This window comes from Psittacula echo (genome assembly GCF_963264785.1).
Source record: "Psittacula echo genome assembly, chromosome: 2".
In the NCBI taxonomy this organism is placed as follows: Eukaryota; Metazoa; Chordata; class Aves; order Psittaciformes; family Psittacidae; genus Psittacula; species Psittacula echo.
Window position 1 is genome coordinate 153902650 of NC_137737.1, and position 15428 is coordinate 153918077.

The following is a 15428-nucleotide window of genomic DNA, read 5'->3' on the forward strand; positions in this document are numbered from 1 at the left end:
GGCTTGTAATGAGGTATGCTGTTTAAATAAAGGATTTCCTCCTGATTGCAAGGACAGCACACCCAGGAAGAGATTTGTGCATTAATTCTCCTCCATACATTTAAAGAGTGTTATTGCAGAAGTACTGCATAAGGCGTATCTTAGATGCAGTATTTCTTTAGTACCAAGGAGATATATCTTATAAATCTATTTTGCTTCCAAGTTCTATTCACCTGCTATATATGAATTAAAAATGAAGGAGGTGATCCTGCCCTTCTACTCTGCTCTCATGAGACCTCACTTGGAGTATTGTGTACAGAGTTCTGGTGTCCTCAACATAAAAAGGACATGGAACTGTTGGAACAAGTCCAGAGGAGGGCCATGAGGATGATCAGGGGCTGGAGCACCTCCTGTAGGAAGACAGGCTGAGAAAGTTGGGGCTGTTCAGCCTGGAGGAGAGAAGGCTGCATGGAGACCTCATAGCAGCCTTCCAGTGTCTGAATGTGGCCTGTAAGGATGCTGGGGATGGACTCTTCATTAGGGACTGTAGTGACAGGACAAGGGGTAATGGGTTAAAATTTTAACAGGAGAAGTTCAGGTTAGATATAAGGAAGAAGTTCTTTACTGTGAGGGTGCTGAAGCACTGCAATGGGTTGCCCAAGGAAATTGTGAATGCTCCATCCCTGGCAGTGTTCAAGGCCAGGTCGAACAGAGCCTTGGGCAACATGGTCTAGTGTGAGGTGTCCCGGCCCGTGGCAGGGGGGTTGGAACTAGATTATGTTAAAGTCCTTTCCAACCCTAACTGTTCTATGATTCTATGATTCTAAAAAAGAGGACACAAAAATAAGAGGCTGTTCAGGTTTTCTCTTTTAATCTTTCCTCTATTACAACCCAGAGTTTAACAGAAGCCACTTTTTTGGGTCAAAAAAATTTAAATTATACATTTAAAGGGATTCAGATACCAAAATGCAGGAGTTTAGCATGGCAAGGCTCTAGAGGTAACTGCTGTTTCTGGACCTCTGACACAGTGTACACTAATAATTCAGCAGTTAATGGAGGAGTGCTGACCAATGGCAACTTGTAACGGCATAGTACATAATGTACTGCTAGTTCACAGATCACATTATTTAGGGAGGCCTCCTATACTTCCTGGCTGAGAGAGCACATAGGATTTACAGGCACAGCACTTGAGATTCAATTTCTATGCTTACTGGGTGACATACCACCTGACTACAGTATAGCACAGAAACATCTCAATTTGCTGCATCAGACATGTCCTGATGTATGACAAGCCCTCCAACCACACTGTTGTAAAGTAGTCTGCAAATAAAGAGGTAACTAAAGTGCTGAAGCGAGAGTTAGTCTGAAATTGAAGGAAATTGTTTAAAACACGGGTCTAGCACTATCTAGTGGCAGTAGGAAGATAAGAAACTACTGCTTTACCTATTATGTTGTAATTCTGACAAAGACAAGAAAAGTTACAGCATTTTAATTGGATTTTTTCTTCCCCAAACTCAAGTTTTGAGTGTGGCTGGTATTTTATTTCTTAATATTATGGCAGGTGATAAGGAATACTGTAGACAAGTTAATTAAAGAATGTTGGCCAATGCAGTCAGCTCTCCTCTACCCACAGTAGCAGGGCCTTTCTATCTGTACTGGTTTTAGATGGGATAGAGTTAACCTTCTTCCCAGTAGCTGGTGCAGTGCTGTGTTTTAGCTTTAGTCTGAGAACAATGCTGGTAATATACCGATATTTCAGTTGTTGCTCAGTAGCACATACCCTGATCAAGGACTTTTCAGTCTCACGCTCTGCTAGTGAGGAGGGGCACAAGAAGCCAGGAGGAAGCAGAGATAGGACACCTGACCCAAAATAACCAAAGGGGTATTCCATACTGGGCCCAGTATATAAACTGGGGAGAGTTACCCAGAATGGACCGACAAGTGCTCGGGTTGGGCTGGGCATCAGTCAGTGGGTGGTGGTCAATTATATTATGCATCACTGCTGTTTATTGCCTGTCTTCTTCCCCATTTTAGTTTCGTATCTCTCTGCTTGCTATTTCCCTTATCATTATCATTAGTAGTAGCGGCAGGAGTATTATATTGTACTTTAGTTATTAAACTGTTCTTATCTCCATCCATGGGGTTTACATTCTTTTGATTCTCCTCCCCATCCCACATGGGGAGGGATGAAGGAAGGGTATGACAGAGCAGCTGTGTAGTGCTGAGTTACCAGGTGGGGTTAAACCACAACACTATCCAACATAATACTGAGGAGGAAAGTAGAGACACATCAATGCAGCTCTGCCGAGCTCTCATCAGTCAGATTTAAATCAGTGCCTGCACCAGTCACACTTTGGCACTGAAGTCCCAAGGTTTGAGAAAGGATTGTTTACTCAGGCACAGCATGTTGACTCACTGCACATTTTATGTTGAGCCTGCACTGATAAATCAGGTTCATTCTAGTGATGATTCACTAGAATGAGAGGTACAAACAGAGTCTGAATGGACTGCAATGGTTATCTTGGATCCAGCCAGGCTCGTCAGCTCCAGCTTAATATTGATCGTACTACACCGCAGACGGTTCTAGCAAGAGACCTGCTGCAGACTTCAGTTGGCCCTGGAGGTAAAGCCCAGCCACACACCAAATGAGCACACGCAGCATCAGCTCAGGGACTTCTGCCTTCACACCAATTACCTATGGACCCAGTAATGTGTAATAAATGCCTTTCTGTCAGTTTACATATGGCCAATGGGAATTTTATGTCTCATGGGTTGTTACAGGATGCCTGTCTGCCTAATTCCAAACTTCCCAATGCTTAATTTGAATTCACCTAGGTCCTCTTTTGGAAATGACTTCTGTGCCAGATGAAGACAGATTTCTTAGCACAATTACCTGATTACAAGCTAGAACAATGATTTTTTTTTTTTTCACTCTAAATTCTAACATCTGAAAAGCCACTACAATTCTTCTTCTAAACCAGTTAAATTAGATGTAGACTCTTCCCTTCTGTTGGAATATAATCACATTACACTGCTCACTCTAAACCTTTATCCCTTTATGGCAGTAGACTGAGAAATTTTCCTTGATTTTTCCTTACCAGGGTGATTTGTCTTGATGTGAGATTTTATAAGTCGATCTTCAGAAAATGACTTCTCACACACAGGACAGGAATAACTCTTTTTATCCTTAAGTGAGAAAGGAAGAAAGAGATTGCATTATCAGTCTACTGGTGTAATCACTATAGTCATTACTCAGTAATACATGGTTCTCAACAAAGCTATAATTGAAGGTTCAGCTTTTAAGGAAAGAAATGAAGATATTTATAATGAAGTAAGTGAAGGAGAAATATTAAAGTATTCTAAGCACACCATTAATCCCCATGAGTGTAGGGCTCCAAGTTACAGCACATGAGAATATTCACAATAAATGTAAGCATTATGTTCTGACTGACTCTTCAGAGAATCAAGAGTTGAAAGATGAGGTCACAGAACAGAAGAAAAGGTATTTGATGTAAGTAGTAACATTCAGGGGGTTTTGAGGTTTTTCATAAGTCTACCCTTCTGAAACCTAAGGATTAGATCTCATTATTCTGAAGACACCCACTAGTAGGTATATTTAGAAAATGGCCTGAAATTGAGCACAAGAGTTAACAATGACAGATGCCACAACTCAGTGCCTGCATTTCTAACTACTTTATAAATATTCAGCAGTTTATGTATTGCCAATAAAGTATTATTCTCCTATTTTGATTTCAAAGCCAGCCTGTAAGTTGTCTTTTATCAGTTTCACTGATGTTATGGAAGATTAACACCATCAAACACGTTCGGCTGGAGAGTTTTGATGCAATTTCTTCCTATATGTAATTTTAGTGTAATTGCAATTTTAATCTTTTTACAAATGTATCAAACTCCACATAAAAATGTTGGATTTTTCTCAATTAATTGGTTTTTGGAGTAGAAGATTCAAGGAATTTACAAGTGCTGACAAAATCTTATTGGGAAAGAGCTGTTCATTTGTGGAATTAGAGTCTTTCAAATGATACAACTTATTTACCCCTAAATGTGTCCCTGATGATTTCACACTTCTACCTGAACACGTAACTCAAATGAAAATTGGTAGATTAATTCTAATAAAACCCTATAGCAATGTTTGAGCCTCTCCAAAGGCTGGGTTACACGATCACATTCATAATTTGGCACATGTAAAAACATAAGCACAGCATCATTCAGGGGCTGCTGAGGGGCCAGCTGAAATTTGACAGACCTCCCTCTGTCAAACTGTTCCTCAAACTTACTACATAACTGTGTTCAAAATACACAATAAATGAAAACTGAAGACCAGCAACACTCAACTGTATATTACATGTATACTAGTTATTTTCATTTATTTATACTGGTATACTTTTAATGTACAGTTGGGTGCTGCTGGTCTTTAGTACTTTCTGTATTAAGTATTTCTCAGTGTGCCCAGAACACTAAGACAAATATACCGTGCTGTTTCATAAAGTTTAATTAGGAGAAAACCCAAGCAACCAACATTCCCCTCCACATACACTACTTTAAGTTAAATACTGTAATTGTGACAACTCTACATTCTTGCTAATACTTTTCACAAATGCAAGACTAGAAGCCTGCACCTGAAAGAGCCAAAATCATCAGTAAATGCATCAAGAGCTACAGAGTAACATGAAAGTACAGGCAAGAACGCATCTTTCTATGTGAGGATGGTAACAAAATTTTTCAGTAACAGAATAATTCAAAGAGCTTTCTTTAAGCAGTTAGAAAGTCATCACACCAAGTTCTGCAGCAAACGATCTTCAAAAGGGGTGTCTTTTTCAGTGTAACAGATTGCACTTCGGAGCACTAAGTCTCTTCAAAAAGACTCTGTCAAGCTCCAGCCTCTCACCAAAACCATCCAGCTAAAACCAAACCCTTCACAGCTTTTTGTCCATGCAAGTGCCACTGACTTCTGAAGCTTACACTGTTAGTTTTGACTGTCTAATGCACTACTGTCGCTGCCCTGAGACCTTGTGACAGTGCTGGTCCCTCCGTGTAATCCCATCACTCTCAAAACCAGACTTCAAGAAATCCCCTGTTGCAAGCTAAGTATTTCAGAGCATGCAGGTCACAACACAGAGCCTCAGAGAAGGTCTCCACCACCATGGCTCTAGCTCATCAGAATGCCCTTGTCATACATGATAACAAAGACACTTTGAAGGCCTTAGGCTGAGGTTGTAGTAATACCTTCATCACACTCTCAGCATGCAAGTTTTCCTCCGGTAAGACTAAAAGTTATTTATCCTATGCCTTTCTGGAGGGCCTGTCTTTTAAATATCTTTACAGTTGTTTTTTGAGGGACCCAAACAGAAGCAAAGTATCTGGAGAGCTGGATCTATCTTTGCTGGGGACCAGCTGCATGGTCCAATCAGCTACTTCAATTTCAAAGTCCCTTCCACACTTCCTGAGATTTGTTTAATCCCCCTATTAGCCAATTTGGGAACATCTAAGAAACTTAATTTTAAAATGAAGTGAGCTTTCTGACTTAAAGTCCTGTGCACGTTCCACACCAGGAATGAATTAGGGCCATAAATATTCTTAAACCTAACAAAAAGATTCATATAATACTATCATGGAACTTTCTTATTTATGCTATGTTTCATTATAAAATAAGGCTGCTTACATATACAGTGATGAGAAGAAAAATGAAAAGCCCCTGCGTACACAGCATTTAAACCAACAGACCACTATGGAGTTTATCTAATGAATCAAATAGTACTAAATATGACCTACATGCAAAACACCAGAAACATTAGAAGCTATTGTATCACACTCATCAGGAATGGACATTCTGATGACACAAATATCTCTTATGAACATCCATAGAATACATATGATCATATATTACAGCATCTACATGGCAATCCTACCACTAATTTCTAACGAGACTCTGTGAACTCCTGACAGCTTTGTTATCAATTCCATTAAAAGTGTAAAATTAAGACCATGGCCACAATAAAAAGTGTTTAGGCCCAAATTGGACAAATGCACTATAGAAATGAATGATCCATTCCCCTCCTTTTGTACAATTTTGTAGGGGAATACACAGTCAAAGCCTGCTCCTACATCTATTCGGATCAACAGAAATGTAATTTCTAATGCCTAATGAAACAGAATTAGTTCCCTGAGTTATGCTTCCAAAGACTGAGCATGTCCAAAAATCTTCATCATGCCATTAAAATCAGAATTTTCACAGAAGATTGCCAAATTACACTGATGTCCTATTAAAATGCAACTTGGCTACAAGGAGCTGATGTGCCCAGGAGGTGGCTACACACACGTGTGAAGGAGGCTAGAGAAGAATTTGTTAATGGTTAGACAGACTTATGAAGCCTGGCAAGCAGCAGAAATCACAGCTCACAAAATGACAAGCACCTGCACACTGTACTGCTCAAGCATGTTTTTTTGTGTGTGAAATAACTACTAGTAAAGATGACTGGCATTCATTATGGAAGCAAGGACCAAGAACAAAAGCCATTTTCCAACTGAATGCCTGATCATTAGATCATAGATTTTTTGGTTAATTCCCTCCCTTTCCAGTACTTTGCATTCTTGACTACACAGTGGCACTGGTCCAGAGTGCAATGGTATCATAGTCAGATCAGTGATGGTCTGAAAATTAACACTCCTCAGGAAGGGGAAATAAGCAATCACAGCTCGAGTATCTCACTTCCTACTGACAGCTCTAACTATGCTATTACAGGAAAGGTCAGCAGCATAATGAAATTTCTAAGCATCCTTTCAAGGACAAGAATCATTTGCACCTCAAAACGCACGTGACAGCAGATGTAGGCACCCAATAGGAAGTGGTGGTTCTGGATGTGAACTCTCATTTTATTTAGGAGCTTCTCTTGTAGCATTAATTACATATATAGATTTAACATCATTTCAGAGCTCAGCACACTGAGTACTGTAAAGCCCACTGGAGATTGTAAACAAACTGTGGTACCTGTATCAGCATTCTTCAGTCCCACAACTGGTCCCTAATGTTACCGCTAGCTCATTCATAGAATCACAGAATCATAGAACAGTCAGGGTTGGAAAGGACCTTAAGATCACCTAGTTCCAACCCCCTGCCATAGGTAAGAACACCTCACACTAAACCATGCCACATAAGTCATTATAGGCGGCCCATCCCTTTCCTAGCTATTATGACACTAAAGTGAGTTGCACATGTCACATAAAACATGTCACATAAACACCAACTTCAACCATTGGAAATGCTGGCCAAAAGCCTACCTGCTGACTGCAGAAGATGACCTGAAACCACTAGGCACTGTATATTAACAGCTTTTTTAAGTAGCTGAGCAGAAACTGGCCACATCCTGGGAAAAATTAACATGAATCCTTAATTCAAGCATCACATTTCACTATTAAAAGGAAGTGTTACAACAGTATTTATCAGTGTACTTTAAGTGAGTTGTGATGTTGCTTTCTCATGTGATTAGGAGAGATTTGTTGTATGTGGTGCATTCTGTCAAGTGTGTGTAAGATTTATTTACAAGACAATGCCAGCAAAAACCATAATGTTGTGTAAAGAGTGAAGAAAGATCCATCTGTGTGAGTATTTCCTTGCTCTTAAAGGATAGAAGAGTGAGTGTTGCAATTAAACAACTGGTATTTTCTCTTCTGCTGGAATAAGAATAAAAATATATTCAGGAGAAGGGTAAACTGCCTTTTGGAAGTGTTTTACTGCATAAATTATTAAAATGCCAAATTGCAAGGATGTAGTTCATGCCAATTTTCTGGCAGCATCAGTCAAGAAAGTTTAAATACAAATAGCATGCCTGTCACACACTTTCTGAAATGCTAAACTGTACTTTATTCAACACCAGTACCTTCATGTAAAATGTATGAGGTCGTATGTTCCACCTAAGCACTCCAGATGGCCTTCAAGAAATACTCTAGTTAAAAGTAGACTAAATTCATTATGCTAGGAGAGCAGGCACTTGCTGAGCACTCTTTTCTAGAGGTCAATTTGGAACAGGAAGGAACTTACCTATGTTCATACACTGTGAGTGCATGCACATTATAACCCCTCTGGGTACACACAAGTCTAGAACGTCCCAGATCAACTATACCTTGCAAGCAGGAAGGATCTTGCCTTTCGGACAGTATCTTAACCTATTTGGGCCATTCATGCAAAACAATAAGACAACAACAGGAAAAAGCAAGGCAGTTCTGACATAAAGAAAATGACTGGTTTTTCTTAACCTTGCAAGAAAAGCATGTAAGTAATTTCACTTTCTCATTCCTTAGTTTGAAAATATTTCTTATTTTGAATACCACAATAGATTTTTTAAAGTATACTGTGATAAAATGCAAGCAGGGTTGATGTAGAAAAGATTTTTCCTCAAAAGATTATTCATGAGGTAATGTTGGATCAGAGCAAGACCACAAAGCAGTGTATTGCACAAAGAGGTTTGCAGTCAGGCATGCGGCCCCTTGCATAGTCTCACATAAAACATGTAACAGGGCACATTGAAAAAGTAGATCTGATCTCTTTTTAACACAATGGCATTCAGAGCTGGAAAGCTTCATGAATAAGATAGGAGCCTTTAAAACATGATCTCTTCATCTTTGTAACAGCAGCAGAAAATGATAGGTGTTCAAAGAGACTGGCTGCAACTAGTTGGAGCTATCAGGAAAAAAATAACTCTTTTCAACTTATATTTCTTCCTTCTATAGTAATTAAGAGAGGAACATGTTTTCATTTCACCATTTTGTGAAGGAATGGAATTCAGGTCCATGGAATTAAGTGAAGTAACAATACTACTCTCATTTTACTCTCTCAAAACTCAAGGAATCTGAGAATATCAAGAAAATCAAAGGGAGAAAATGGATACAGACATATCCTATAGGAAACCACTACAAAATGGACCTGTAACTCATGTATTCCCTGCACATAAGAAAGCAAAGAACGCTCAGGTGAGATCCTCTATCTTCAAATATTGCCACGCAATTCCAAACACTGTGATGATGACACTTGAGACAAAGGTACCGTTTTGTTTATTACTCACCAGTTCTGTGTGAACTTTAAGATGTGCCTGGAGCTTGTATTTATCAGGAGTTGAGTAGTCACAATGTTCTGTAGGACACTTCAGCAAAATATTACTGTGTTTCTGAATGACGTGACGCTTAAGGCAGTTTTTGGTGATGGAAGAGTAATTGCACTGGGAGCAGTAATATAAATGTTCTCGAGTATGTGTACGAACGTGCATGTCATAATGTACCTGGTACCAGAACAACTTGCCTGAAAATAAAATTAGACATAAACAAAGTAAATTCTAAACAACTGCAATTGAAAATTCTAATACAGAACCAGTTTTCTTTCAGGGTAAAACACACTGCTTGAATCCTGTCCCTTTTGGTTTAATGAAAAGTTGTCTTAAAGACACTCTGCTACTGAAAACCTGTTTACAAAAGCCACTTTTGACCTGCAACAGCCTAACAAGGGCAACTTTAATACAGATCAATGATCTTTTTCCTAATGAGAAAGTCCTTTAAATCTGTTTTACTCTAGAAAGAATCTGAATGTAACTGTATACCAAAGACATTGTCAAAATCTTTTTGTTAGTTCCTTTTGTGTTACTCCTCTAAAAGCCTTTCTGACATAATGGCACCAACAAGTGCGTAGCAATTCATCTAATGTGCAACATCATGGTGTTTCAAAAACTTCTTGCAAACTTTGATTCCTCTCCCTTCTCAAGACTAAAGACTACAAAATAAATCCTAACTTGTTTCTTTTCCTGTAAAGACAAAAGTTTTCAGTTAGAATACATGCGAATGGCGAATTCCTCCCTCTTTCATAAATTCAAGAAATCAAATATGATCAGAACAGTCTTGATCTGATACTATGTAATGAAAATCTTTAGTTAGAAAAACATGGTTCAAAACAAGTCACAAAAACATACCAGTATATATGCATCTACTGTACAGAATGATTATTATTACACATAGAATCATAGAATAGTTAGGGTTGGAAAGGACCTTAAGATCATCTAGCTCCAACCCCCCTGCCGTGGGCAGGGACACCTCACACTAGACATCCTCACATACTATATGAGAGAGAGTCTGAATTTTGTATTAAGCTGATAATGAAGTTTAAGCATTAAAACATGGACTGACAAATGCTTATCTCATGCCTAATCTGCTGTGCTTGGCTCCAGTGAAAGTTATGAGGTGGGAAGAGGCATGTGGACAGAAGTGACCTAATTCTATCAAATTTCACATCAACACAAAACTGAGCATAACAAAACACTTCTTTACTATATTCCACTAGTGGGTTTTTTGAGATGAGTCATTTCACGCTATTTACACAGCAAAAAGTATATCTCACTGGACTGCAGAATCCATACTGAACTACAAAACTAATACTGCTGCAAAGATACACAAATACATCAATCACTAGTAACCAGAGAAGCAAGAAAAAGATGGCTCACTACACAACATTTTAAACCCCTGAACAAACATAAGTCTACTGCTCCTTACCACAATATTCACATTCTAAGTCTCCATAAACCTTCCTTATCCTCTCACACAGCTCTGTGTTCATTTGTCTCTTCTGCAAACTATCCAAGATCTGCATAAAGGCAACAGCTCCACTCCCACTGTCTGATGTAGCTGCATTAGAAGAGGCTGCTTGTGGACCAACAGCTGCATTCGCTGCTGCTGCTGGCAGAGGGCTTGTGGTTTCGGCTGCGTTTTGAATTGGCACATTGCTTGTTTCTGATTCACTGGAAGGAACAGGCTGATTTCTCTCCTCAGAGTCTGAAAGGTTCTCAGTCACTGCACTATCCTGACTCGGAATTAAACTTTTGTCTTTAGACAGCAAAAGCTGAACTTCTTCACCCTGCTCATTTACTGAGCTGCTGGGATTAACTTCCTCTTCGTTTGCAGGAGAACTTTTTAACTCATCAGGATCAGAAGTACCATTTTTCAGCTGAAAGCAGTCTGATGCTACACAGGATTGAACGTCTGGGACTGCTACATCTGTTGTCTGACACAGTGTTTCTGTTACATTCTTCATCAAAGGATTTTCAAATGCTAAGGAAATGGTTGTATCCATTTTTGTGTCACCATTAGATTGACCATTATGGTTTACGTCTGCAGCTGTTGATTCACCTTTACAATCAGATGGTTGTGGTGTGTTACCAGCATCGGTACTCATGACAGTCAACTCATCTGCACTTTGTGCTACCTGTTCACCAAGGGCTTCCGGCTGGATATCACCTCCCGGCTCAAGCAGGCAGAAACTCTGATTGATAGAACTGTTAAAAACAGAAGCCTCCTGCAAATCTGCATGCACATCTTTGATGTGAGCACGGAGTCTTACAGAACTGACAAACTTCTTCAGGCACACGGAACACACGTATACAAATGGGTGCTTTCGAACATGAAGCTCAAGGGCTTGGTATTTAGTGGCTCCATGACCACAGAGCTCACAAGCAAAGGGTCTTTCATCACCATGAACAAGCATGTGACGGTCTCGATCGAGTTCGTTCTTGAATTTACGCTCACAAATATGGCAGTCATAAAGAAGCTGCCTTTTGCCCTCTCGTGTCATCAAGCAAAGCTCATCGAAAACATCTTTCACCTTTTTATCTTGAAGATCATGTGTTTCCTTGATGTGCTTGATCAAGTTTTTCACATCTGAGTATTTCTTTTTGCAGAAGCGACAATGCTGTTTGATTTTCTTATGAACTCTTTCAATGTGGACTTTGAGGTGGCCTTTGCTGAGACAAGTGAACGAGCAGTAATCGCAGCTAAACTTCTCCCCTGTATGCTTCCGCATGTGAACGTTAAGGTTGGCTTTGATTGCGCTGGCATAACTGCAGTATGAACATTTGTAAGGTTTTTCATTTGTATGGATCCTCAAATGCGCTTGGAGGGAATGTTTAAATTTGAACACTTTGTTACAGTATTCACATGTGAAAATCTTCAGTTGAGTTGGACCCAACCTAAAAAAAACAACAAACCAGTTATGTTTACAGCACCAAAACTTCGTAACACATCAAAATTGCCCTAAATATTCATAGTGGACAGAAATGTTTGGTTTTAAAGGTATTCTACACAGGCTTTTAAAATTCTACAACTTATGCACAGAGAGACTGAGAAAGTCAGGGCTGTTCAGCTTGAAGAAGAGAAGCTGCATGGAGACCTCAGAAGCAGTCTTCCATATCTGAAAGGGCCTAAAAGGATACTGGGGAGGGACTCTTCATCAGGGATAGCTATAAAACAAGGGGTGAGGGGTTAAACTTAAACAGGGGAAGTTCAGGTTAGATATGAGGAAGAAGTTCTTTACTGTGAGGGTGGTGAGGTGCTGGAACAGGTTGCCCAAAGAAGTGGTAAATGTTTCATCCCTGGCAATGTTCAAGGCCAGGCTGGATAGAGCCTTGGGAAACATGGTCTAGAGTGAGGTGTCCCTGCCCAAGTCAGGAGTGATTGGAACTAGGTGATCTTAAGGTCCTTTCCAACCCAAACCAGTCTATGATTCTATGATTATTTTTCAGCTGTTCCTTTATTTAAAAGTCTCAGAAATTATTCCAGTTTCATGAAAATGGATAGGGAAGCATCTCGTTCAAATTTTCCATAAACACAAATGTAAATACTTCAGAATTACCTGCTTGATTTCATTGCCTGTTCATAAGGGGTTTGCTGAATGGCATATTCTTGATAACCTCTTCGTTGTGAAGGGTCTTGAACTGTTGCCTCTGGAGTTGCGGGTTCACTTTCTTGGGCAGTAGCCTCAACAGGAACAATTTTTGTGGCTCCTAAAAGCAAGAACAAAAAATACTCATTAAAAATATCCTATTAAAATGTGTTATCTATAATATACAAACATAAGCAAAACATTAAACTTTGTAATCATTAGATCAAATACTTTGGTTTCTGTTGTTAAATTCATGTGCGTAAAATGATAGATACACCTCCAGAAGCCATCAGTATTTATGACATAGATCCGCTTAAATAATAAGTCACAACTGCTGGTTCTGGGGACTGTTCATGGTGCTTGATGCCTGTTATTATGTGATCCTACATCTAAATACTTCCACATTCTAAAACCTGTAACTTTTCAAAATGAAATTTTAATATCTTTGTTTCTGCCCCATATTACATCCTTTAAAACCTCAGACAAGCTGTTTAATCAGTTCCACAAATAAGGCTGAGGAAAAGACACTTTTTAGTCTATTCAAAGTCTGCACAACTTTTCCCTATACAGATCTTTTAATGTTTATATTTTGAGGCATACTGTCATCCGTCAGAATAAAAGAATATGTTTCACGTGCACTTATCAATCTCCATTAAAAGCAGAAGTAAAGAGGCTCTGCTGAACACAGTAAGATCAGATTCTGTCCCTCAGAGCTTTACAGTTAGTTAAGGCACAAATAAGCATATTTTGAGATGTGATTGAGTGGAGATTATTTACCTGGGTGTTCTTTATTTTCTGAACAGTAGCAGGAAAAACTTAATGTTGGTCACCTGTAGTGCACATTGAAGGTACTGAAAATCCGTATCAATATTAATTTACACTGAAAAAAAACCCCCACTGATGTATATCAAACCGAGCACCCATTACGGATTGATCACCTCCTTTTTAACTTCTCATCTGCCCATGTGTTCAATGGCAATGCTATTATCTTCAAAAGTTGAAATTATATATATATTTGTGTATTTATGTACTTATCCATACATACATTACAATTATTTCACACTACTAACAAGTACTACAGAAAAAATCTTTGAGAAAATCAAATGTTGCTTTCTGATCTTCTAAGTTTTTAGCCTATGTTACCAGAACACTGTAATTTCTATTCTTCCTGTCACTCCTTATAAATGCCAGGTTGTCCAACAGGACTCCATCTATCAAACTGCACTATAGTAGCCCAGTGAGATAGGAGCTTGTCATTACAGTACAGGAGATACAGTTCAATCAGTGGGTTCAACATAAAGATGATAAAAAAGACATTAGACACCAGAGCAGTATTCCCATATTTCAGTATTTTTAAAATGGAAGCAAATTCTTCCATATTTAGAATGACTTTGTTAAAAGAAAATAGATCTTGAACTGCCCTATAAGCACGGCTACCTCTTCCAGGCTTCTCATTTCCTACATGTGAGACAAAGATCCGCATTAAATGCTCTGCACTAAACCTCCTCTGTGTTCTTCTGCCTTTCAGCATGGTTGACCATTTCCTGAAAAGACTGAACTGTTTAACAGACTTTTATGCTACCAGGATAGAATATTAATCACCTAAATCAGCTGAAAGATAAAGCTTAAAAAAAGGTAAAAGCAGCTTTTAATATTTTCCTAGGTTAGTTCACCATGAGCTTAAACATTTTAACTTGGACAAAGAAATAGAAACTCAGATGGAATGAAGATTACTACCCTTTTCAACAGAGTGGGCCATTAGATTGGCTGAGATAAATCAGTCTGTAACTCCATGGGAACAGAGCTACTTGCTCAGAAGAGTAAGCTTTAATTTTGCTCACCTTGCTTAATTCCATATTTGCTTTAAATCAATACAAGGTTAGCTTCTTTTCTCTAGCCCTCCACTCACCTACGTGCTTGTGATGCCAGCACAGGAGTTTACAAAGATGAAGAGGATCAGAAAAAGGATCTCTGACTAAGATCTACACCATGCCTCTCCTCCTGCAAATGGCACAATGATCCAAAGGATAGGAACGTGTGGCCAGGAGCAGGAGGACTGCACTGCCCCTTTGACAGCACTCTGTCCTTACTGACCCAGCTACTTTAAAATGGGTGGTCCCAATCCTCCTCCTTTCCCCCAAGAGACTCATTTTGACACCACTTTCTCTCTTCCCACCTTTGAAACTCCAGTGGTCCCAACATGAGACATTCCAGTTTGTAAAACTGGCAGTGAAAATACGTGTGTATTTATTTTACCAGCTTTCTGAAGCAGTTTACCACAAGTGCCAGTGCAAGAAACTGGGAAGTAAGAGACAAGCAGGAAAGCTCCCTTGGCATGAGTGTGATGTTAAGTCCATTCACACGTGTCATAAACCTACAACCATCATAGTGTGAGGTACAGAAAAGTCAGCTTAAACACAGAAGACTGATCAGTTTAATAGAAACAACTGTCATCAGTTAAACCAAGTCATTCCCAAAGTAATAAACAAAATTATATTCTTCCACTTCTTCTCTGCTTCCCAAAAATCTCAACGGGAAAAGGAACCAAGTGTTCATAAGTTACAGCACAGGGTACAGTAGCAGGAGAATACAGCTTCTTCACAGGTTCTTCAGTGGAAATCAGAGAGAGAAAAACCTGCACAGTGCTGTAGTAGGAATTTGTAGAAGAAAAAAATTTAACTCCTTTAGAAATTAAAAAATAATTAGAATGAAGAATTTAAATAATTTAAATATTTTGTGC

At 39.1% G+C, this 15428-nt stretch overlaps 1 protein-coding gene across 4 annotated transcripts in view; it reads right to left on the bottom strand.

The window, feature by feature from the left end:
* ZFAT (zinc finger and AT-hook domain containing) overlaps positions 1-15428 on the bottom strand; it is an 83299-nt gene that overhangs the window by 40487 nt on the left and 27384 nt on the right. For all 4 annotated transcript variants that reach the window (XR_013956317.1, XR_013956318.1, XR_013956319.1 and 1 more), the window contains exons 5-8: positions 12659-12809; positions 10528-11996; positions 9057-9289; positions 3078-3165 (exon numbers count right to left, since the gene is read on the bottom strand). Coding sequence is in view for 1 of the 4 variants with exons in the window: in XM_080611920.1 (XP_080468046.1) it covers positions 3078-3165; positions 9057-9289; positions 10528-11996; positions 12659-12809 (1941 nt within the window). In the remaining 3 variants the exon portion in view is untranslated. The remainder of the gene's footprint in view (positions 1-3077; positions 3166-9056; positions 9290-10527; positions 11997-12658; positions 12810-15428) is intronic.